This window comes from Pelophylax lessonae (assembly GCF_965119305.1).
Source record: "Pelophylax lessonae genome assembly, chromosome: 3".
Classification (NCBI taxonomy): Eukaryota; Metazoa; Chordata; class Amphibia; order Anura; family Ranidae; genus Pelophylax; species Pelophylax lessonae.
The window spans coordinates 637,175,909-637,200,852 of record NC_138770.1 but is presented as its reverse complement, the minus strand read 5'-3'; the positions used below and the strand labels follow the sequence as shown (position 1 = coordinate 637,200,852).

The 24,944-nt window shown below is 39.7% G+C and overlaps 2 protein-coding genes across 2 annotated transcripts in view; one reads left to right on the top strand and one right to left on the bottom strand.

Annotated features, from left to right (window-relative positions):
• The window catches only part of ABCG8 (ATP binding cassette subfamily G member 8), a 40,547-nt gene extending 37,078 nt beyond the window's left edge, over positions 1–3,469 (bottom strand). Inside the window, exon 1 of the mRNA XM_082249840.1 lies at positions 3,350–3,469. Within this exon, the coding sequence (XP_082105966.1) occupies positions 3,350–3,409 (60 nt within the window). The 5' untranslated portion in view covers positions 3,410–3,469. The remainder of the gene's footprint in view (positions 1–3,349) is intronic.
• A 204-nt stretch (positions 3,470–3,673) lies between these two features.
• ABCG5 (ATP binding cassette subfamily G member 5) overlaps positions 3,674–24,944 on the top strand; it is a 61,269-nt gene continuing 39,998 nt past the window's right edge. Inside the window, exons 1-7 of the mRNA XM_082249841.1 lie at positions 3,674–3,780; positions 5,304–5,456; positions 11,241–11,362; positions 12,561–12,697; positions 13,293–13,391; positions 21,347–21,479; positions 23,216–23,355. Of these exons, the coding sequence (XP_082105967.1) occupies positions 5,362–5,456; positions 11,241–11,362; positions 12,561–12,697; positions 13,293–13,391; positions 21,347–21,479; positions 23,216–23,355 (726 nt within the window). The 5' untranslated portion in view covers positions 3,674–3,780; positions 5,304–5,361. The remainder of the gene's footprint in view (positions 3,781–5,303; positions 5,457–11,240; positions 11,363–12,560; positions 12,698–13,292; positions 13,392–21,346; positions 21,480–23,215; positions 23,356–24,944) is intronic.

Sequence of the window (24,944 nt, the reverse complement as noted above, 5' to 3'; positions counted from 1 at the left end):
GCTCAGGTTTTTCATTGGGGCAGGACTGAAATAGCCCCTGATGATCCACAATGGCTCAAAATGTATATGGTCCAGAAACACTTTGACAGAATAAAGGTGAATAAAGCACCTGTACCAGATGGCATACACCCACAGGTCCTCGAATAGTTAAGTTCTGTATTTCTAAGCCTTTTTTTCTGAATTTTAGAGACTCTTTACTGACTGGCATAGTACCACTGGATTGTCGTAAGGCCAACTTGGTGCTCATATTTAAGAAGGAATCAAAGTATTTACCAAGTAAATACAGACTGGCTAGTTTAACTTCTATAGTCAGGAAGATACTTGTGATTTTGATATCCCCTCATAGAAGAGTTTTTACTAGAAAGAAATATTTATGCAATAGTCAGCACGTATTCATTAAAGACCAAAGTTGTCAAAAAAATCTGATTTATTTTATGAGGTAAGAAAAAGCTTAGACAAAGGAGTGGCTGTGAACGTAGTATATTTAGATTTGAAAAACGTTTGACACAGTTCCCCACACAGGGCTATGGACCATGCTTTATTGTTCTTTTTTCCTTTGAATTAACTGTGTGTATAGGATTGTGTATATGGAGGTTTTCTATTTAGTTTTTTTTCTGTTGGTTGAACTAGATGGACTAGTATCTTTTTTCAGCCTGACTAACTATGTAACTATGTAACAAGCTTTCTAATAGGATCAATAAGACTTTTTGTGTACGTATGCAGCAGGTTGGATGCGGGTCACAAGGAGGTCAACTGCTGGTGAAATGTACCTGACAATGAATTCTGAATGATCTCAGAAGCATATTAAACTGATGGCATCAACACAAGCCTAAAGCCCATTGAAACCGGCTCTTTTTTTTTTGGGAAGCCTGAAATCCACTTTTTTGTAATAAAGATCCAATAAAATTGTTATATACAAACATATAGGCTACTGAAGTTTTATTATTTAATATTTAATATTTTCCTGCCTGACTTCTCACTTTTACGTTCCACTATGACAATGTACTGTAACACACAACAATTTGTACATTGTTGTGCCTTTAATTTAAAATGGTGCTCAATGAACAACTACATAAGGGCATGACTGCGCTCTATAACATACATGCCATACATTTTGATGCACTGCATTAAAAAGATTGAATTTGTTGCTCAGCATTGCCAGATTATTTTAAATTAATGGGCTTTCTTAATGCAACACAAAATAGTGCACATTAACAAAACGCAACAGATCCCTATTGTGTGAAATTGCTCTTAAAGTAAAGTTGGAAGTCAAGGAATCCCAAGCAACCTCTGTGGGGAACACTAGGGTTCCACTTACCCTGATTACATAGTTACATAGTAGTTGAGGTTGAATAAAGACAATAGTCCATCCAGTTCAACCTGTGTAGGTGTGTGTGAGGACATATTCATTTCACATACCCCTGAATGTTTTGATTTTGGAGATGTATGTCCAAGAGTCTTTTAAAAGTAGCCATACTCCCCGCAGTTACTACCATTTGTAGAAGAGAGTTCCACAATCTTATTGCCCTTACTGTAAAAAAACCCTTTGCGTAGCCTGAGGTTAAATCACTTCTCCTCTAATCGCATTGTATGGCCTTGTGTCCTCTTGCACTCCTTGCAACTGAATCGTTTTTTTTTTCTATGCTGAGATCGCCGTTGAGGTATTTGTTATTCGCTATCATGTCCCCTCTCAGGCATCTCTTCTCTAGGGAGAATAAATCGAGCGCTTGTAAATGCTTCTCATTATTTAGGTCCTCCAATCCCCTAATTAGCTTAGTTGCCCTTCTTTGAACTCTTTCCAGTTCCAGCACATCCTTTCTGAGGATTGGGAACCAGAACTGGACAGAATACTCCAGGTGTAGCCAGACTAGAGTTTTATAAAGTGGGAGGATTATAGATTTATCTCTAGAATATATCCCCTTCCTTATGCATGCCAATATTCTGCTGGCTTTGGCAGCTGCAGCTTGACATTGAATACGATTGCTTAGTCTATCCTCTACCAAGACTCCCAGATCTTTCTCCATTCTTGATTCCCCCCAGAGGTTCCCCCCCTAATGCGTATGGTTGAGAATGGCTGCTCTAGAGATGGCACACGCCTCCAAAGCAATATAGACTAGTACTGTGCATGTGATACCAAAATGTCATATATATTAGTTTAATCAAAGAGGTACGTTCATTATTGAATCAACAAGAACAGTCTCATGAGATACTAAGTAACATGCACAGTGGGAATTCACCATCCATATGGCTCATTGAAATGGATAAATGCAGCCAATAATGCCTTGCTAATGTTGCCACCTTAACGCAAAGTTTTCTGATTATTCTGCTTTTTTGTGATAAGCTAATTTCATTACCCAGCAGCAAATGTACAACATTTTTTACATCTAACTTAACATTGTGTTCGTATTGCTTAGCAAAAAGCAAAGTAGGGATAGACTGACACGGAGTCAAATTCCCCACTGACTTTGTAAATCTTTTTCAAGCTCCAGCAGTGATGAGACCTATAAGTCAGAGTTTCAGGCTCTGCTTCATCCCAACACACAGAGACTAACTTTTCCTGAGGCAGCATTCTCCATAAAGCAACATCAAAAGTTCTACAGTGAGAGTAAGACCCTTTTGTAATAAGTGGTGGGTCAGGATCAGAACTCAGGTGAAGAGATAAAGACTGGGGAGAGCAACTTAAGGTTCACACATTTTTTATCTGTGATTGTTTTATACTAAAAATCTTTTGTTAAAGGGTTCAGAACTAACCCATCTGGGCATTTTTTGGTTCTCTTGGTAAAATGTCTGTGCGAAGTTTAGCGATGGCCATTATGAAAGATTCCCATTTGTGGATTTTTATTTTATCAAAATGAGTTGGAACACACAAAAGTAGGTGGGAACACCAAAAACTTCCAGGGGAGCTGGAAAAGATTTAGCAGAAAACTATGGCAGAGAAATCTTGGAAGTCAGAATATCCAAGACATATAAGACTTTAGGGATTGTGGACCTCTACTTGGACTTCAAACTTAAATCTTTAATTTTGTTTGTATAATATTATATTTAATTTTAATGTCCCTTCTAGTACTACTAATTACACTAAGAGTAATAAAATCCCTGCTTTGTAATAATGTTGTTATATTGATAAGCACTACTTCGTTTATCTAACCCCAATTGTAAACTTGTAAAACTCAGTGGTGACATCTCATAATATTGAATGCATTAACATCTACATAATTGAAATGTTTCCTTTTCTTTATTGCAAAATTAAATATCTAAAGGTAAGATGCCAGGAACTGACTCACCTAACTCAAATATCACTTTTGAGTGGACTTTCCATTTAATTGCAATAAAACAAAGGTGTACGTACCTTTACAGAAGGAAACCGAGTTTGCCTTTTTACCAGCTCAATGCCACTAGACCCTTCCATTTTCTCTTCTGGTCTAGTGGCACAAATCTTAGTCCTGTTGCCAGTGATTACAGTGTCTGAGTTGAGTTCAGCTCTCTCGGAGGGGGTCACTAAACTCTGACAGCTGCTTGCGCTGCATAGACACTAGTAGGTCATCCCAGCTCTGCTATATTAAACACTCCCTTTCTAAGGCAAATGTCAACTTATAAATTGCTTTGTCTATTTAGAGTCTAAAGTATTATCAGATAAGACAATTACACTTCCCAGCCAATTCCATGTTCATGAAAGATAAATGCTACTGCAGTGGAATAGAGTGAGTACAAGCTTTAGGAGTCTTCCCTGGGTGATTTCATGAAGACGGCAAAGGATTCCTTGCTTGACCACCTTTACAGGTGAGCCAAGGTGGTCATATTCCACAAGTTCAATGTGTTGAGTCATTGGGGGGGAGTTATGGGAGTTAGCTAGAGTTTTTTTCAGATGAAGTACACAGAACTCACACATTTGTTTGTGTTTGAGTAAAAAAAAAAAAAAAAAAATGACTAAATGTAAGATTTTTTTTAGCTGCATAGGCATAAGGGGTAACCTACCACCAGGTCTTCTGCAGGTTACTAAGCAGTGCTATACAATAACATGTGTGACATCAACAATAGTGCATGCTGCAATTTTGTGCATTAAATTGCACATGGGTGATTGTGCATGTTGCAGCTTTCTCCAATTAATTTACAGAGCTGGACATAGCTTTCTGTATGAATTACCCCTCATCATCTATCATGCACTCTAAACACAGGGAATTTTTTTAAACTGTCTTACAATACTTGGGCGATAGGGAAAAATTAAAGTACATCGACTCTGTTAACTTAGCCTAGACCATGCCTAATATGATTTCCATTAAAGAAACCATTTACAAACATATTTATGTTTTAATTTAATTCTTTAATAACTCAATCATTTGAATATTCTGTTCTTCAATTTTCCCATCGTTTTAGCATTACTATTATAATTGTGAAAATTCGAACCATAGTGGACTTCTATTATTATTTTTTTTTTTTTAAGACTGAATCAAAAAGGAGGCAATTAAGTTAAAAAAAAAATTGTATAATCTCTAGTTGGGTGTTGTAGAATCAATCATCTATAAGTGTGTTTGTTTTTCCCATTCCGTCTTTTGCAACAAATTTGACTGAATTAAGAGTTTTTTTAATGGCTGAATGTTCAGAGATTACATTCTGATGAAAAGAAAATGTTACACAATATAATTAAATACTGTGTGCATGTAATATAATATAATTGTGTGTTTGTAAAAAAATGATGTAATGTGTGGCCAGCATTATGTTAAAAGATATCATTATATTACATTTAGAGATTGGTTGGAGATGAGGGTCATTCATAGCTTGACTGCAAAACCAAAAAGGACATAGCAAATAAAGTAAGGAATGCGATACCTCTTAGTTGTAGTATGCTCAATCAGGGGAAGCAGAGTGATCTCTCTCCTTTTTTTAAGTCACCTGTATGCCCTTGGTTTGAGCATCCAAGCCTCTGTAGGTTCCTCTACACCTTCATATTTGATTTTTTTTTTCTCTATTTCCTTTAATTTTGCTTTCCTGGAGTTTATACTCTTCCTTCTGTTTTTGCCATAAAATTAATCAACTTTTTACATTTCCATTTAATATATGCTTATTTCTTAACCTGTCCTAACTATAGGTTCAGTATAAAAAACACAACCAGGCTTTTACTGTATTTAAAGTTTATATATAGTAAAATTATTATTATGTATGTAAAAATGATAATGCTACTTTTTAGACACTGAGTTGTACTTTTTAATTGTATTTTACGTTCTTTTTCTTTATTTCTATGCAACTTTTCAGCTTTGTTGTAAACCTAGCCATAGTACAGTACAGTGATAATGTTTTCTTTACAGGTGATTTGGGGTAGATTCCTGCAGAAAAATTGCTGGTTTGAGCAGTGCTAAAGGATTAATGGAGGGCACTGAAGATCCTCACACTGTTACAACAATTTCAGGAAAAGAAGCCAGCTGCAGTATAAGTGTACAAAACGTCTGCTACACAGTTAGGTGAGTAATTAGAAAATTATAATATAATATATTATATTATATTACACCAACTGCAAAACGGCTCCAGTAATTTCAGAGATTTTCTTGCAATGGGGACACAGCAAGAAAAACCCAGAAAAAAGTCTCTCCTACCCCTGCTGCTAATCAATGAATTGGTTGACTTGCTACATTTTAAATATGCCATGATAAAGACTGAGTATCATCATTTGGCCTGTCTGTGGTTTTATGTTTGGAATAACGTTTTAACTGGTATCATCGTAAAGGCCCGTACACACGATACGAAAATCGGAAGTAAAATTTCGTCTTATGAACGATCTGCCGATTTTCGGATTGTTAGTATAGGGCTTTCAACAGCCGATTACGAATTTTCGGATGACAAAAAATTAATGTGCAGGCTATAAAATTTTTATCGTACGTCAACACAACGTCCGATTTTCATTTAATTAGTAGAGTTTTCGTCCGAAAAAAATCGTAAGAGCAAGACTAGGCATGCTCAGAAACGAAAGAACACATACAAGACAATTCAACACATGACATCACTTCTGAAGTAGAATTCCGTCGTACAGGAATTTTCGTATCAAAGTAACCTCTTCACTTTCCATATGAGACTAGCATGCAAAAAAAACTAAAGAAAATTTGTCTGATAATCTGATTGTGTATACAAGGCTTAAGTGCCCATTCTGTGGTTCCATCTGACGCAGTAGTAGGTGGATCATACCCTTGGCATAAAGGATGACGTACTCTGCCGAGTGTCAGATTTTTCTCTTTACCACACTATCCTAATTCAAAAACAGAAAACAATGTTTTGGCTTCAAGCTGGGCTTTAACACAATCAGCTGCTTTTCTGTTAGACTAAAAGCATATCTACATTTAGGAACATAACTGGAAAATATTGTAGCTTACTGGTTCCTAGATGTGATGGTTGCATTCATTTTCTTTTTCAAGAGCATCTTCTGCAAATACAGAAAATACCCTTTGATCGTGCCAGCAATGCAGCATCCTTGTCGCTGACTGTGAGCTGAACTGAAAGCATAAATCTTGATAACATCTTTCTGTAAACTACTAATCCCCCCACCCGTCATGTAATGGAGATGAAGTGAGGCAAGTCTGACCTGTGTGACAGTCATGGCTCCCTCCATAGATACAGTGCAGTGTGTATATATAGCCCCTCAGGCCCCCCATTCACACCTGAGCAATTTTCTGCTTAAAGCTTGTAGCTCTGGGTACTACTTAACATCGCTTAGGTTGCACAGAGCGTTCCCTGATACCTCAAACACCTGCTGGTGTTGCCAGTCGGATGCCCCCACCTACGCTCACATGATATGGCACTGCCCGCCCCTGCAATCGTACTGGTATGCGGTTCTAGACTTTATTGCTAGCTTAACAATGGTCAGTATACCACCTAAGATCGAGATCTACAACCTGGGACTTGTCAATGCGTTGGCCCACTCTGTAGCTGTTCGCACCCTGTTAGGTCTCCTGCTTTTCTATGCAAGGAAACTGGTAGTGATGCGATGGTGAGAGACTGGGGCTCCCACTTTATCCCAGTGGAAAGCTCTGGTGAACTCAGTCATGCCACTGTACAAAGCAGTCTACACATACAGAGGTTGCCTCAATAAATTCACTAAGGTTTGGGGTTTGTGGCTGGAGGCGGAGGACACTACTGTCAACCAAGAACATGCTACTGCTACTGCACTTTGATCCTTTATTATTGCTGTTGCCCTTTGGCCCAGGAGGTGGCAAGGTCTTGCACTCGTTGGCCTATTGGTATTTGATGGACCCTTTTTCCCTATCCTTCCACTTTATAGTGAGGCATGCACATAATCTCCCCAAAGCAGAAGCCCATGGTTGGGGTTTTGTTTTAGTGGTTAAGTTCTTTATTTCTTTTTGTTATGATGTTTTGATTGAGCCAGGGTATGCCCGAAGGCTCTGTTTTTGTACCTTGTTTTTGGAAAATTAATAAAAAGAATTTTCAAAAAAAAAAAAAAAAGCTTGTAGCTCTAAAATGCTGGACAAGCCAAATCCCATTCATTTCAATGGCCCCTGTTTACATTTGAACATTCTGTTGCCTGAAGCTCAAAAAGTGCATGCGCTTCTTTTTGGCAGATAATTAGTGTTTAGAAGTGTTTTTGGCCCCATAGACTTCAATAGAAATACCTGACTAGAGCGTTTTACGAGCATTTTCTGCTCAAATAGCAGCTCTCCTCCCCTGTTTTCCTCTCCCTCTCCTCCCCCTAGTGCTTCCTACTGAACAAAAATGCCTGAAGCTGTAATGTACTTCTAAAACGCTTTAAAACGATTGTATAAAGGTGCAAAAAAGCTTAAAAAAACACTGGTAAATCGATACGCTTTTGTGTAAATGGCGCCTCAGGCACAGGAGGTGTGTTATTTGCAGGATTACCAGGTGAAAATAAGGGGGGAAAAAAGCTAAAACTAATGTGACCACCATATCTACAGACTAGTAAGCTGCATTATGTTACATTTTTGAGGGGTTTAAATATGCTTGAAGATGTACCAAGGTACGTTTTTAAACATGCTGTTATTCAAAGAGTTAACAGACCACTGCAGCTGTGAGCTTGGTACTGTTTTCTGCAGCCGGTGATCAGCTGTCATGTAGAAATGATCTTGAGGGGCTTCAGAACCGCCACTGCTCAACATGGTTCCCAGGCATTCCTGTTCATCCAGGGAACCCAGGCATCGGTAAACCACTTTAGAATGTTGAGCAAGAAGATCTCAATGAACACCCATTCCCCAATCTCCTCTGCAATGAATGAACCCACAAGTGATGAAATGCTTCTTTGCTTCTGGGTTCAGAGCTTTCATTTCCTGACTGCTGTAGCCATGGATGCAGCTATTCAAGCCCAATTTCTGCTTGGTTATCTGCACTGGAAGGCAGGGGAGACACCGGGGATCTAATAGACCCCAGATGTCTCTATGAAGAGTACCTCTCGCCTGCCCATACCGTCACATGGGGGCTTGTTAGCCCCCTTGTGATAGCAATAAAAATGTAATAAAAAAAATAAAAACATTTAAAAATACCCCTGCCCCCCCCCCCCTGCACATACATACCAATGCAAACACGTGCATTGGGACTGCACATATATGTAGACAGCAATTGTGCCAAACATGAGGCATATTGCCATGAACATCTGACAGAGAGAAATCATTCTAGGGATATAATTCATAATTACTTTGATAAGCTGTAAAGGATTTAAAAGCTTTACTTTTGATACATTTTAGGTACCATAGTTTTTTCCTCATTTCATGGCACATGCAAATTTGAGTCTTGACATGTTTAATATGTATTTAATTAATGCAACATCTTTCTTTATTTTACCAAAATAAAATAATGCATTTGATAAACAGTTGCACAAATATCATGCAACATAAATAATTGTAACTGCTAAAATTTTATTCTACAGGGCCTGTGCTTCAGAAAATATATAATTGTCTGTGGGGGGGGGGGGGGGGGGTTAAATTCATTTTTTAGAAAGAAAATGCTTAAGTAGAAGAGTGGTGCAACCTAAAACCTTTTTGTGTGTTTTGAATAAAGGGTAGGAAGGACTGCTGTCCCTCTACCTGTTAGGGTGGATTTACAGTGATATTGGCCACTAATGGCGCTTTTCCACTGCATGGAACCGAACTGTTCGGCTCGCTTTTGCGTTTTTCCACTGCATGGAACCGAACGGTACGGCTCTCTAAAACAGTACCACCTCGATTGTGGTTCCAAGAGGTACCATACCCGGTACCATATCCCACAATCCTTTGCATTCAGTCACTACTAGCCACTGATTGGTCAGAGAATCGTTGTTATCCCACCCACTTAACTTTAGTACTACTTTAGTGGAAAAGCAAACCTTACCAAACCGTACTGAACCGTTCCAACACCGTACCATGCGGTACCAGCAGTGGAAAAGCAAACCGGGCCAAGCAGGGCCGAGTAGAGCCGAGCCGGTACTTGCAGTGGAAAAGTGCCATAAGACAGGGAGTGAGAGTAAATCACTTCAATGGAGACAAATGCAGCAATATATTTTTTTTATAGAGTAAATGAATATGAACTTCTGTCTTGTTTTTATTGATTTTATTATAAACCTGATGAAGATTCCCTTTCCATACTTTCAAAATGAAAAATAAAATAGTGGCTGGTATTATACCTTAAATAATTGTGTTTTAAATTATGCATAAAGGTTTAGTATCTCTCATTTAGGAGGTTTAAACTATCAAACTCTCTCTATCTACTATTGCATCTTTAAATGGTGCTTTAGTTAACCTGGACTTTCACCCCTGGTTATGAACTAAGTTAACCTGTATATTTAAATGCCAGACACTTATCTATGTCCGTATATAACCCATAGTGGACAATGTTTTTTTTCAATAGAATATTCTGTTTCAAAGTGGTCCAGACATAACAACCCCCCCTGTTCTATTGGAATTTCCATGTTTTGAATACTTGTGGACTTTACCTATTACTTTTGCTTTATATTTCAAAGTTTAACTGTTTTCTTATCAGAAAATAGGATAAAGGACATAGGTCATATGGGCACCATTAATACTAACACTAACAGTTAAGCTGGATACACACTATCCAAATTTTGTGGTTAGATTTCCTTCAGATTTACCTTTTCTATGTAGTGCCTGCCAGATTGCATACAGATTGAAAGTGTTTAGGTTTGACCTCATATTATATGGTTTGGGTAAGTCTAATTAGATGCACCTAAAGGGAATGTAGTGTATATTTTTTTAGTGAGCAAATATTTGAAATTATTTTGACGTTAAATTTAAAAAAAAAGAAATGATTACTGTATTGTCATACATGGCATATACAACAATTTTACCAAACAATAGGTGTAACGTTAATTCTTTTTTAAATACATGTTGGCTTTATTCTTGTAATATAACAGAAATTGGTAGAGTAGCCACTAGAAAGAGCCCTACAATCTACAATCCATAAATAAATGTCCCTCAGTATGATCCAATATGCAGGATATACATTTGAAAATGTCCCCCCTTTGAAAACCAGCAGTCGACGTTGTGTACCGCTGGTGGTTGTCAATCTTGGTGATCTCCAGGGACCGGTGATTTATTGTTATATGATCACTATATCAGCTATAAACATAGTGATCCAATTCACACTAAATGATTAATAAAAAAAATTTGAAGACTTTGACCTGCAGATGAACATTGCCATTTTAAGACCGCAGTGGTATTTGCAGTGCTATCAGTTTGAATTGTAAGCGTAATTGTCCAATTATAAAAATGTTTAAAGCAATAGAAGAAAGCAAAAAATCATTTTTGCACATTATTAATTTACTTTTAATTATATGGGAAGTTTGGATTACACCTTTTTACCTGCTGCTGAATTCATAATTAGCTCTAACTCCACATTAAAACTTTTATATATGACCATTGGGAACAATGGGCATTTATCCTCCCTGCTCCGAGGATATCACCCAATTCCATGCAGATGTTCCCCAAGATTGCCGAACTCCTTTTCTATTTGTCAACTATGGTCATATCTCAGCAAATTTCCCATATGTGGTAAACCCAGGGGACTGACATGGTTAGTTTGGGGGTTTTAAAAAAATGGATAAAATATCCAAGATGGACTACTGGTTTATTAAAATTACAGATTTTTTTTTTTATCACATTTGCATATATGTGTGAGGTTCACTGGGTTAATATATACTCATGACCCCATTGTACCTAAAGGCCGCATGATAAACGTGTTTCAATTTATTGGCGATTATTTCCTGCTCAGCTATTGCTCCTTCATTCTTTTCTTAGAGAGCGAGTTGGGCCATGGTGGGATGTACAATCATATTACAACAAATGGACAAGGCAGATTTTAAGAAATGTGTCCTTTCATATGGAAAGCGGTCAGATTATGGCAATATTAGGAAATTCTGGTGAGTAGAAGATCGCCCCTTTTCCATTTGATGCTTAATAAACCTATACTGCCCTATAGTGCTATATATAGAGTTTAACGTATATCTAATGATCGCACTTTTTTATCGTTTTCAATAAATTAGAAGTGTTGAAACCTTTTTTTCATTAATGTATTTACTTTTTATTGCTGCTGCCTGTGTTCACGCAATGGGGATTCACCCTCCCTATTTGTTCCAGTAGTCATTGTTACAGCGATAGAATGTGGTGGAAAATTCAAAATGTTTTACCGGTCACTGAAACAGGAGGTGAATTGGGACATCTGTTCCAGTGACAATTTTTTAAATAATAATTTCAGCCCACTTTGGAGATATTTACCATGTTGGGTTTTGTGTTCTTAGAAAAGAAGTTCCCTGCAGATACACAAGAAAAATTGTGACCAAAGTTCTGACCATTGGCTAAAAAAAAAAAAAAAGTTTTGGCTTTAGTCGTGCTGTACATTAGGTATGACTTGTGAGTGTGGCTAATAGGTTAAGTTCTCCAACTTAAAGCGGTTGTAAACCCTATAAAAAAAAAAAATAAATAAATAAAAACCTGCAAGACAAAGGCATAATGAGCTAGTATGCATCGCATACTAGCCCATTATGTGTAACTTACCTTAAAACGAAGCCCCGACACGGACCCCCGGACATCGCTGCGGGCGCTGCCATGATCCCTCGCCGTCTCTTCCGGGTTCGGCGGCTCCGACGCGCTGATTGGCCGGAAGAGACGGCTCCGGCGCGATGATTGGCCGGAGCCGCGATGACGTCACTCCCGCGCATGCGCGCGGGAGTGATTTTTCCGGCAAGCTCTGGCAAACATAATTGAAGGTCCCCCCGGACCTTCAGAGCGCATGCGCCGCTCGCGCTAGCGGCTGCATGCACTGTAAATATCTCCAAAATCGTACCGATTTAGGAGATATTATTTGTACCTACAGGTAAGCCTTATTATAGGCTTACCTGTAGGTAAAAGTGTCAAAAAGCGGGATACTACCGCTTTAAATATTTAAACTAATTTTGACTTTTGTGTTTAGCAGAATTAAGGAATTTCATATGGTCACTGTTTTAAATAAAAAAAGTAAAAATTTCATGAGACGAAAAATGTATGAATGTAAAGAAGAAACGTGAGAATTGCTAGTTAGATGTCCTATTTAACAATAAAAAGTAATCCATTTTTTTTAAGGCTCTGGAAAGACAACACTTTTGGATGCTATCTCTGGGAGGATAGGAAGAAAAGGTACATTGCTCGGTGAGGTTTATGTAAATGGATCCCAGCTAAGGAAAGAACAATTTCAAGACTGTTTTTCATATGTCTTACAGGTATAGTACTATATTCTGAAAATTTGAAAAAATAAAAATAAAAATTCCTGCATTTTCCTTTTAGAGTCCATTGCACCCATTAAAAAACACCATAAACCATCTTATTTTGCCTTCCCTACTGACTTTAATGCATTTAACCATAAGGGCTGAAATTTCACCAAATTCTCACAATTTTCACAAATTTTTCATGGAAATCATAACTGTTAACTTTGCTTATACTTTAGCACATCTATACTCACAGAGATGCCAACACCTTTTGGGTTCAAAGATCTACAAAAAAACTTTTCAGGTTTTAGCAGTAGAAGTTTTTTTTAACTGTTTTTACAAAACAATTCTTATTTATTTTTTGTATTTTTTAATATATTTTGCTTTTCATTCCCATTCATTACTCTTTATGGTGGTTAGTTTCAGTTCACAAGTTTAGAAGAATAAAGAATGTAGAAATGTTGAAATATCATTACTCTCATAGACAGAAAGCAAAATTAGAAAATGCAAGTATATTCAATATACCCTTTCATATATAATAGTGTATGCTATTTAATATACAATATTTAGAAATGTATTCATGGGTTTATATTTTTTTTCCATTTTGCAGCATGACAGTCTGCTTGCTTACCTGACGGTTCGGGAAACCTTAACCTACACAGCATTGCTGGCACTTCAGAAACACTCTAAAGATGCCATAAAGAAGAAGGTTGGTTTCTGACAATGACCCTAAACAGTGGTAAAGTATACTGCATGTCTGCTTATACAGAGACAACTTGGATAGTGGGGGTATTTCAATGATGAAGCTGCTTTTAAGGTTCCTCCCTCTATACTGTAGCTGATGAATCCAAGTCCCAAGGGGGTTTATTAGAAATGTTTCACTCAAAGCTGCAGCTCTTCTTTTAGAATAATTTAATTTGTATAGATTTAAAAAAAAAAACCTAATGCCTTGCACCTCTAAGTGATACCAGCTTGGTATACAGGCTAAAGTACTAGTATCTGTGTTGTTAGAGGACCTCTGAGCTTGTGGGTTGCCTTCTATATTGGTAGCTTGTCATCCCTTGACTGGTGGTCCTTTGTCAAGAATGTTTTAGAAATCTAAAAGTAGATGCCAAATTCTGTGAATAGGAGAACATTGGTCAACTGAATTCATCTAGTAGGATGCTTAACAGCAAACCACATTTTTTCAACAATCAGAACATAAGATGTATAAAATCACAAGATCAATTATGGGACAGTTCCTGAACCTCCACTTCTTAATGTTTAATTTAAACAACATGTAAACCCTAATTCTGTTTTGTTTTTTTGTATGTTTGACATTATTCAGTACCTCAATGTATACAGTTGTTTAAATTATTTTTTTTAAGCAAATATTTATTTAATGAAATACTCGGGTGCATGGAGTGACCCGATCAGGTCCGCCTGAAAAACTGACAGGTGGATCTAATCTGAAAGCCTGTGTGAAAGGGGCCTAACAGATTTTCTTCCAAGATTGCTCTGTATTTGGCTCCATCCATCTTCCCATCAACTCTGAATAGCTTCCCTAACCCCGCTGAAGAAAAGCATCCCCACAACATGATGCTGCCACCACCATGTTTCACGGTGAGGATGGTGTGTTCAGGGTGATGTGCAGTGTTAGTTTTCTGCCACACATAGCTATTTGCTTTTAGGCCAAAAAGTTCAATTTTGGTCTCATCTGACCAGAGCACCTTCTTCCACATGTTTGCTGTGTCCCCCACATGGCTTTTCGCAAACTGCAAATGGGATTTCTTATGGCTTTCTTTCAACAATGGCTTTCTCTTCCATAAAGGCAGATTTGTGGAGTGTACGGCTAATAGTTGTCCTGTGGACAGATTCTCCCACCTGAGCTGTGGATCTCTGCAGCTCCTCCAGAGTTACCATGGGCCTCTTGGCTGCTTCTCTGATGAATGCTCTCCTTGTCCGGCCTGTCAGTTTAGGTGGACAGCCAGGTCTTGGTAGGTTTGCAGTTGTGCTATATACTCTTTCCATTTTCGGATGATGAATTGAACAGTGCTCCGTGAAAAGTTCAAAGCTTGGGATGTGTTTTTTATAACCTAACCCTGCTTTAAACATCTCCACAACTTCATCCCTTACCTGTCTGGTGTGTTATTTAGCCTTCATGATGCTGATTTTTCACTAAGGTTCTCTAACAAACCTTTAAGGGGTTCATAGAACAGCTGTATTTGTACCGTGGTTAAATTACGCACAGATGGACTCTATTTTTATTTTTTTTAATTATAAAAGTTTTATTGAAAAAATAAAGTACAGTACAGATCATAAAACATCGTGTACATGTAAAGCAGGAGAGATACAGTTCTATCAAGTATATCTGTACACACTTAGATGAACTCTATTTACTAACTAGATTACTTCTGAAGGCAATTGATTCCATTAGGTTTAAATTAGGGGTATTAGAATAAAGGGGGCTGAATACAAATGCACACCACACTATTCAGATATTTTTTTGTAAAATATCTTGAAAACCATTTATCATTTTCCTTCCACTTCACAATTCTGTGCCACTTTGTGTTGATCTATCACATACAATCCCAATAAAATTCATTTACATTTTTTGTTGTAACGTGACAAAATGTGAAAAATTTCAAGGGGCTTGAATACCTTTTCAAGGCACTGTAGCTGCTGACTTTTAATAAACATAAACATGACTGGAACTCCGCTTTAAATTCTGGCAGCAGATGGAATGTTGCCCTTGCTGCAGCAGGTTTTCAGTTATTGTTACTAGTATATGTAGCGTATTTTACTACAGTCTGTTACCACACACACAGCGGCCACATTCTTCAGTAATGGAAATAGTTCATTTGGGCCAGTTTGGCCCAAAATAACACTTTTTTTTTAAAATCTTTATTTATAAGCATATTGAAAACCCAATGATACATCCTGAGAAACAACAGGCTGTAGTACAATCCAATGACCGATGTGAGAAACAAGTCTCACTAGGATGGTGTCCAGGCAAGAGTAAATAGCATATAAAACCCAAAGACATAGTACATAGTATTTAGTACAATAACATTTAAAACCAAATAGTACAGAGGGTTGTGTGAAAAAGAAAGGAATAAATGATAATAAAGATCCAAGTGAGGGTCTAATGCCTTATCCTCCTGGTTCCAAACCAGACTGAGACGTACAGAGCCTGAGCACAGAGAAAAGCAAGAGAAAGAGGAGAAAGAGGTAGGAAATATGAAGAGGAAAGAACATAGGGTGGGGGAAAAACAGCACGTTCAACATTGAAAACCTTAATTCCCCCATGAAGTATCATGAAATTTGTGTTAAAAAATATATATAATAAAGTGTGCATATCACAATTCACATCCATGAAAAAAGGGCTTCACACCATCAGCTGTTGTGTTTGTCAGAGGTAGTGAAATAAATCCACAACGCTCAAGTCCCATAAAACTGAGAATAATTATCGTCACATGGATACCACCATTCCTCTGCTGATTTGATTTCCTGTATCCTAAGAAACCTCTCTCTCCTTGTGGGGGCTCCTGAGGATTTTCAATGCAGGGGTATCAGGCTCTTGCCAGCAATGAGGAGGTGGGGTATCACTGATCATTTCCAAATTAACTACTTAAAGTGATATGAAGGGTGTAGTTCTACTTTAGGACTTCTGGTCTTGTGATACTAAAGATGTGGGAAGAAAATGGCCAACACAAGAGAGCTGCCTGAGGGAGGCAGGAAGTAAAAATCCAGTTTTGATTAAGAGTTCCCCCCCCCCCCCCCAAGTTATTTTATTGGTTGCCTGAAGTTGCTTTTTTTAAGTCAATAAACTTTAGTTCATTTATAAAACCTTCTGCTTACAGTCCTTATTGGTATCAGCTGACTCTATAAGCTTTTCAGTAGATATATTGCTCTGATAAATCTATGAAACTTTTTCTGCGGAGGGGATCCACTCACGCTCTTATCGCAGTGATATTACTCAGCCAAAGGTCAATATGGAGAATGACAGATGGTGGAGTGGCACATCCTATAGTCAGGAAGGGAGTGTAGCAGTCATGTGATGATGTAAGTTACAATGTAAATGACTAATAAACCATACTTTGAATTCATAGTCATAAATGATAGTGTTAAAGGAAACATGGAGCAACATAGAGCAGTATTTCTTAACCTTTTTTCAGTCAAGGCACCCTTTAAAATGATGGACTATCTCATGGCACACTCTAAAATTCTGGACAGTCTTGAGGCACCCCATTCTAAAATGTGAAAAAATATTCTATGAGTTTTACATAACCTAGCAACATCCACACATGTAGGACACCTAACGTTTGAGGTGATTTATTCTTCCACATCCAATACACTTTTCCACATTGGTACTGACTAGTATTCCAATGTTTCTCTTCTCCCTCAGTTTTCTACATCACTCAGCTAATGTGACCCTAGCGCTGACAGAGAGGGGCAGGGGAGGGTCATTGGGCTTTAGGATGCTGGTGGCTAGAAAGTCATAATGGTGCACATTGAAAACCTGTGGCTTTGTGCAACTAAAAATCAGGTTTCATCTATCTGTATACTTGTATATATATTTGGGCCAACTTTTAGAGATATTGCCAAGGCACCCCTGAAGAAACCTCAAGGCACCCTGGTTTAAAAAAACAACACAGAACACAAGAGTGCTTGAAGACACACTTGTAGGTGAAATGGAGCTCTATTGGCAGTAGTCATTGGTAACTGTACAGAAACAGGCAGGAACTCCATGGTAGATGACATAAAACCAGTTTTTATTATGACAACTGCTGAAAAGTACAATTAAAATCATCTTTCGGCTTCCGGCTCCAGTTCATCGGCCATTCAGCCATGGAAATATTTTCATACCAGCCCCATAGCATTATTATACCAGCCCAACAGCATAATGGCATTATTTTCTTGTTCATAAAAGGGAAAACCATGCATTTTAAAGCACATGTGAAGAGTGTATTATAGGTAAGACCGATATGAAAGCATATAGGGCTTTATATATATATATATATATATATATATATATATATATATATATACTGTATAAGCAAATCCCGGTTAAAAGTGCCAACATGGTGCAGGAGGTGGTCATAGGCTGTGTGGGCACGGTACAGGATATGTCAGAGGCTGCAGACATGGTACAGGAGATAAAGAGCCTGCGGCATGATACAGGAAATGCAGGGGCTGCGGACATGGTACAGGAGATGCAGGGGCTGCGAGCATGGTACAAAAGATGAAGAGGCTGTGGACATGGAACAGGAGATACAGGGGCTGCAGACATGGTACAAGAAATGCAGGGGGTGCGGGCATGGTACAGGAGATGTCAGAGGCTGCATATATGGTACAGGAAATGCAGGGGCTGCAGGCATAATACAGGAGATGCAGGGACTGCAGACATGGTACAGGAGATGCAAGGGCTGCGGACATGGTACAAGAGATGCAGAGGCTGTGGAAATGGTACAGGTGATACAGAGGCTGCAGACACGGTACAGGAGATGCAGGGGTTTCAGACATGGTACAGGAGATGCAGGGGCTGCGGGCATGGTACAGGAGAGGAAGAAGCTGTGGGCATGGTGCAAGAGGTGCAGAGGCGAGTGCATACAGGCTTTCCAGAGCGGTGGCAGCGCATGCGCAGTGCGCACATGTTTGCCCGACCGCTGCTGATGTTCGGCCAGCCCCAGGGCAGGGGGAATTGCCGGCCTACTGGGAAATTTCCCGGTATCCCCGTAGGCCAGTCCAGCCCTATTGGCAAGGATGCAGACGTAGCCACAGTGACACAGTAAGGATTTCCATCTAGGCTGCCATCTAATGATTTTAATTGTATTTTTAAGCAGTTATAATAAAAACTGGTGTTTTATGTTATTTACTGTGGAGTTCCTGCCTGTCTCTTTACAGTTACCAATGACCACTGACAATTGGACTCCATTTCACCTACAAGCCTGTCTTTAAGCACTCTTGTGTTCTGTGTTGTTTTTTGGCCATTAACTCTCCTTCCCATGGAGGTGCTCCTGAGCAGCTAAGACTACCTATGCTGTGTTTTTTCACCATCATCTTCTGAGCAGGCCCCAGATATTTTTCTGTGGATTCACCCTGTTTGAAAAAGGCTGACTTAGAATTATATTTTCTGTCTTGTGCTGAGGGATACACCACAACTATCATTGGTGGCTGTCTTTCAAAATGCTAGTTGCCTGACCGTCTCTGTCTTCAATACTCTTGCGTATCTATGACCTGAGGCGTATATACATGAATCAAAGATGGAAATCAAAACTCCTGCCCTGCATACCTTCTCCAGGCGAGTGAATATTAAAGCCACCGGATCAATATAACAGCCAGGCAATCAATATTTCCATCAGAGGTTCACAGCATTGTAATTTATATCATGGCCATCATACTTTCTATTCACTGACCTGCAAAAGGGATGCTGCTAGTGAAGTCAGAGGAAAGTCAGTACTTTTGATCTGCATAGTGGTTTCTTTCCCTTTGTTTTAAATAATAAATGAAAGATGACATACAACCATTATACAGGTAAAGTGTTACTAAACCAGCACCCTGCATTTACTATATCTGGTCCCCCACAGTACACAGAACATGAAAATGCAATTATTTTAGTAAATATACCTTTTCTCATCAGCAGTATATAAAAGTCGTATGACTTCTATCAGTGTCTGGTTAAAGCTTGTAGGAGGAGTATTCATTCATTCTTCTCTGACTGTCATATGAGGCTGCCTTGTCTAACCCCTAAACCTCTCTCTGGACAGTGCTAATTTTGGTACTCTTTGCTAATCTTGATATAAAGGATTGTGTTGACCATGGCTGATACACGTATCCACAACCTTCTAACCTTGGGGCATGTCCACAAAATATGTTTCATATCATCCAGCTCTAGACAGCCTAGAGGGGAGGCAGCATGCAATCCTGGCGAGGGTGTAGTACCAATGGGACATGTCTTTAAAATAATTCTCCATAGCTAGTACCTTACCTAAGTTTTGAACAACGCATCCCACATTTTATTCCAAGTTTCCCGGGGTAAGGTGGTGCTGAAGTCGCTCTTCCATTGCAAATAATATGCCAGAGGTTGTGAATTGATATAACCAATAATAGATGAGTATAGAAAGGTTATTAGGCAATTTGTTGTCAGGTTTGATTGACATCTAAACTTGAATTTTGTTAAAGATGGGAGCCGATCATAATTCTTAGTCAATGATCGCACTAAATGGCGAATTTGCAGGTAGCGGAACATTGCATAGCATAAGACTCTCAAAGCTGTTGGAAGGAGTAATCCCCTGCCCTGTCAGGAGGGAGTGCACCATCGTGAAGCCATGGGCGCACCATCATTGAAAGCTCTGAGGGCTATCCGTCTCAGGAGGGAAGAGGGGCAGTTTAATATCTGCATGAGTGGCAGGTGGGGGGACATTAGGCCAGCTGAGTATTTAATTGAGTCCCAGAATGCTAAGGTATGTGTTAGCACTGGATAAGGGTTTTTGGGTCATAGCGAGGGTGGGATCCAAGGTTTAGAGGAAAGGGGATGGGATCAGTGTCTGCATACTGGTTTCAAGCAAGTCATTTACATAGATAATATTGAAATATTTGGATCAGCATAACAGAGAAGTAGCATATTCAGAGAAGAGCTCAGTAATGGCAGCCCATGTTTTTTACTTAATACTTTTATCCTTTAGGCTGACTATACAGAATTTAATTGTCAGCCTAAAGTTTTGGGAGTCACCGCAAAAGTTGGGTGACTGATGTTAAAGCTGAACTCCGGGCATTAAAAATGTATTTTAAATGTATTCCTAAATAGCCACACAGGATGTGTAGCATTCAGTCATATACTGTAAATATGACCACTGACAGGTAAAGTGAAAAACATTGATTACTTGGGGAAGAGATGGCACCAGAATGCAGTATGGAAAAAAGGCAAGCTGGTGGAGGCAATGTGATGCTTTGAGCAATATTCTTCTGGGAAACCTTGGTCCCTCCCATTCACGTGGATGTTACTTTGACATGTTCCATCTACCTAAACATTGTTGCTGACCAAGTACATCCTTTCGTGGAAACAGTATTTCCTGGTGGTAGTGATCTCTTTCAGCAGGATAATGTGCCCTGGGACACTGCAAAAATGGTTCAAGAATGGTTTAAGGACAAGTTTGAGATTTTAACTTGTCCTCCAAAATCTCCAGATTTCAATCCAGCTTCTGTGGGATGTGCAGGGAAAACAAGTCAGCTCCATGGAGCCCCCACCTTGCAACTTACAGGACTTAAGGTATCTGCTACTGATGACTTTGTACCAGATAGCACAGCATACCTTCAGAGGTCTAGTGGAGCCTCTGCCTTGAGGAGTCAGGGCAGTTTTGGCAGCACAATGGGGACAAAAGGGGGTTGGTTGAAAAAGATGGACCTACTCAACCTTATGTCATGTTATGGCTGTTGGTGTAAATCTGCTTTGTGTGAACCAAATGCCTTTGCAAACTAGATATTACCTCAGGTCATAAAGTGTTGGCAGCTAAATGGTTCATTAGGAAAAAAAATAGGAATTGCACCTGTTTAATATTTAATTTGGTGGAAGTACCTATCAGATGTAGGGTATGCTGTACCTGCTCTTATGTCTCATCTAACAACCCCCTCCCCCCCCTGTTATACTGGATATACAGTGTGTTCTTCCCCTATGTATTTCAGGTTGATTCAGTCATGGCAGAGCTGAGTCTCACTCATTCTGCAGACACAGTAATAGGAGGACGTGTTTTCAATGGCATTTCCAGTGGAGAAAGACGTCGGGTGTCCATAGCAGCCCAATTGATTCAGGACCCCAGTGAGTATATCGTTATATATTGCACCATTTCCTATATAAATATGGGACTTGCTGTTTCTGATTGAGGAGCAAACTCAGGGCTATTATCCTCATCCATGTTTTACTATCTAGTAAATCAGTAACTGGGACACTCAGTGCCTCTCTACACTTTTACGCTATCAAATTATAAGAGAGAATGAATATGGCTGTCTGCTCTCCATTGTACCCTACAGTATAATACAATACTGCAGCCAGAATTTTGCTCCTCATTCATACAATGCAGGCTGAGGTGTTGAGCCTACATGTATGAAGGGGCCACGAAATCTAGACTGTAGCATTGAGAACTCCATGATTGGAGGAGAGCCACTCGTGACTTTGACAGGTTATGTCCAATAGGTAAACAGAGTGGTAAGGCAGTGCTGGGAAGGTATCAATGAAAGGGAACCTGTCTCTTGTTCTGAAAGCTGAATTACAGGTATGGCTTTTCTAGCAGTTACCACCATCGGCCAATGTATGTAAGTATGCATCTGCCATACCTGTGGAAGATGGAAATCACTATAGTACTCTCCGCTACAAGGGTAATCACCGCTGACCTACAGCTGCCCTTCTGTATAGTGAACAAAGGGGATTGTTTGCTTTGGGGAGTGTAATTCACAGAATGCCAGGCATGCTCTGATTGGACTAGATGGAGGTTTTTACGTCACTGTCCCACCTTTCCATCTAGCCCAATCAGAGAAATACTTGCATGGATCGAGAAAAATGCAAGCGTTCTGTGAATTGTGCCCATGCAAAGCGATCCTTCCCTGTGTTCACTATGCAGCAGGGCAGCTGCATGGCACAGGACCCAGAAGACAGCAGCGATCACTGTAGAAGCGGCTTCCACAGGGATATTACAAGTATTGGATATGCACACTTATAAACATTGGTCCAAGGTCACCAATGTAACTATGTTAGGAAATCCAAACCGGGAATTTAGCTGTAATGGCCATATTTGTTAAAGAGGTTGTAAACCCGTTTAAAATTTTTTTTTTTTTTTTCACACCCTGCAAAAGAAAGACATAATGAGCTAGTATGCATCGCATATTAGCTCATTATGCAATACTTACCTCAGAACGAGCCCCCGCCGTGCCGCTCACTCACCTCTATGACGGGCGACATGTCTAGTCGCCCGTCTTCCGGGATCGCGGCATCCGGCCATCTGATTGGCCGGAGCCGCGGTGACGTCACTCCCGCGCACGCGCGCGGGAGCCGACAGTCACGGCACGGGGCTCTGAAGGAACGGCACGATCGGCCGTTCCTTCAGAGCGCATGCGCCAGTGACGTCACTGGCGACATGTAAGGTAAATATCTCCTAAACGGTACATGTTTAGGAGATATTTACAGTACCTATAGGTAAGCCTTATCATAGGCTTGCCTATAGGTACAAGTTGTAGAGGAGGGTTTACTTCCTCTTTAAGTGTAATTTGAGTAAGTGGGAATATAAAAAAAAAAAAAATATATATATATATATATATATATATATATATATAGCATATATATATTGCAGGCTAATACATTTGGAATCATGGCTGTGATAGATAGCCAGCAAAAGATAACCACCACTCATTGTTTGCAACAGTATTTTTTAGATTATGCTAATTGCGGCAGAGATTAAGGTAATCACACAACATAATATGGGGTATAATGAGTATCACTGCGCTGATTTCCATGCTTCACACTCCCTTTATTTCACTCACTGACTCCCCTGTCTCTCATAGAAATAATTTTACTCGATGAGCCAACTACCGGTTTGGATGCAATGACGGCCAATCATATCGCGTTACTGCTTTCTGAGCTGGCTCGAAAGGATAGGATAGTGATTATTTCCATACACCAGCCACGATCTGAACTGTTCAGAGTGAGTAAAAAACAATTGTACATTTCCTGCCCTGATTCTGCTCTACACCCTGATATTACTATGGGAAGTGTTATCCGGGAAAAGCAAAATCACATGGTGGCTAAACAACGGTTCTTTGCTATGTCTGCTTAATCATAACAATAATTTAGTTTGCTTTACCACCATTATTATTTGTATTTTGGCAAATATTTGCAGAACATTTCTCCATGGCAACAAACATAAAACGACAGTTAAAATCTTTTATTTCTGTTCTTTCTTTAGTTGAAATCCAAGCTAAAAAATATTGTTTAAATAAAAAAAGTAATATGTATACTTTCTTTATTTTTGATGTTCTTTGGTACAGTACATCTTACAGATCTGTGAAATAATCCAGTAAATTCTGTACTTTTCCTCTGTGTAGGAATTTCCTATAATAAAGACCAATCACTGCTTCTCTCTCCTCGTACAGGGTAACTGGTCTTGTCTCCGCCCCCTCCTGTAGCTTTTGTTTGTTGCCTGTAGTGGATGGACCTCCTGGGTCCCACCCACAGCTCTGTGCTCTATTTAGGCTAGTGATGGTCAGTTTTCTTGATACAGGATGCCTCAAGTGCGGCCCCTGACGTCACCAAAGGACTGCACATTAAATTCAGTGAATATTCAGTGCCAGAGACACACAACAGGATATACTCAAAAACTATGTGCATAATAGAAGAGATGCTCAAAGTAAGATTGCGGACATAATACAGGAGATGATCAGAGACTGTGGCATGATACTAGCTAGAGATTATCAGAAACTGTGGACATGATGCAAGAGATGGTCAATAAACTGTGGACGTAATAAAAGAGATGGTCAGAGACTGCAGACATGATACAGAGGATAGTCAGAGACTATGGACAAGCTGTAGGAGACTTTCAGAGACCATGAACATGCTAGAGTTGTTGGAACCTGTGGACATGCTTTAGGAGGCATCATAGACTGGAGATTTAGATTGCATTTACTGAGGGCAGATCATGTCAGACTAATCTGATTGAATTTTTTGACTATATTACCAATGTTTTGGACTAGGGTAGTGCTGCGGAGCATATCTTGATGCAGAGGCGTACCTAGGGTCTCCAGTGCCCTTGGCGAGGAACTGTATCGGCGCCCCCCCCCCCGAAAGAGGGAGAGGGGGGGTTTTAAAGAGAGAGGGGGGGGTTGACAGAGAGAGAGGGGGGGTGACAGAGAGAGAGAGGGGGGTGACAGGGAGAGAGGAGGGACAGAGAGAGAGGGGGTGACAGAGAGGGGGTGACAGAGAGAGAGGGGTGACAGCGAGAGAGGGAGGGTGACAGCGAGAGAGAGGGAGGGTGGCAGCGAGAGAGAGGGGGGTGACAGAGAGAGAGGGGGTGAGAGAGAGAGAGAGGGGGGGCGACAGAGAGAGAGAGAGTAGGGTGACCGAGAGAGAGGGGGGTTACAGAGAGAGAGGGAGGGTGACAGCGAGAGAGAGGGAGGGTGACAGTGAGAGAGAGGGGGGTGACAGAGAGAGAGAGGGGGGGCAGAGAGAGAGAGAGTAGGGTGACAGAGAGAGAGAGGGGGTTACAGAGAGAGAGAGGGGGTGACAGAGAGAAAGAGA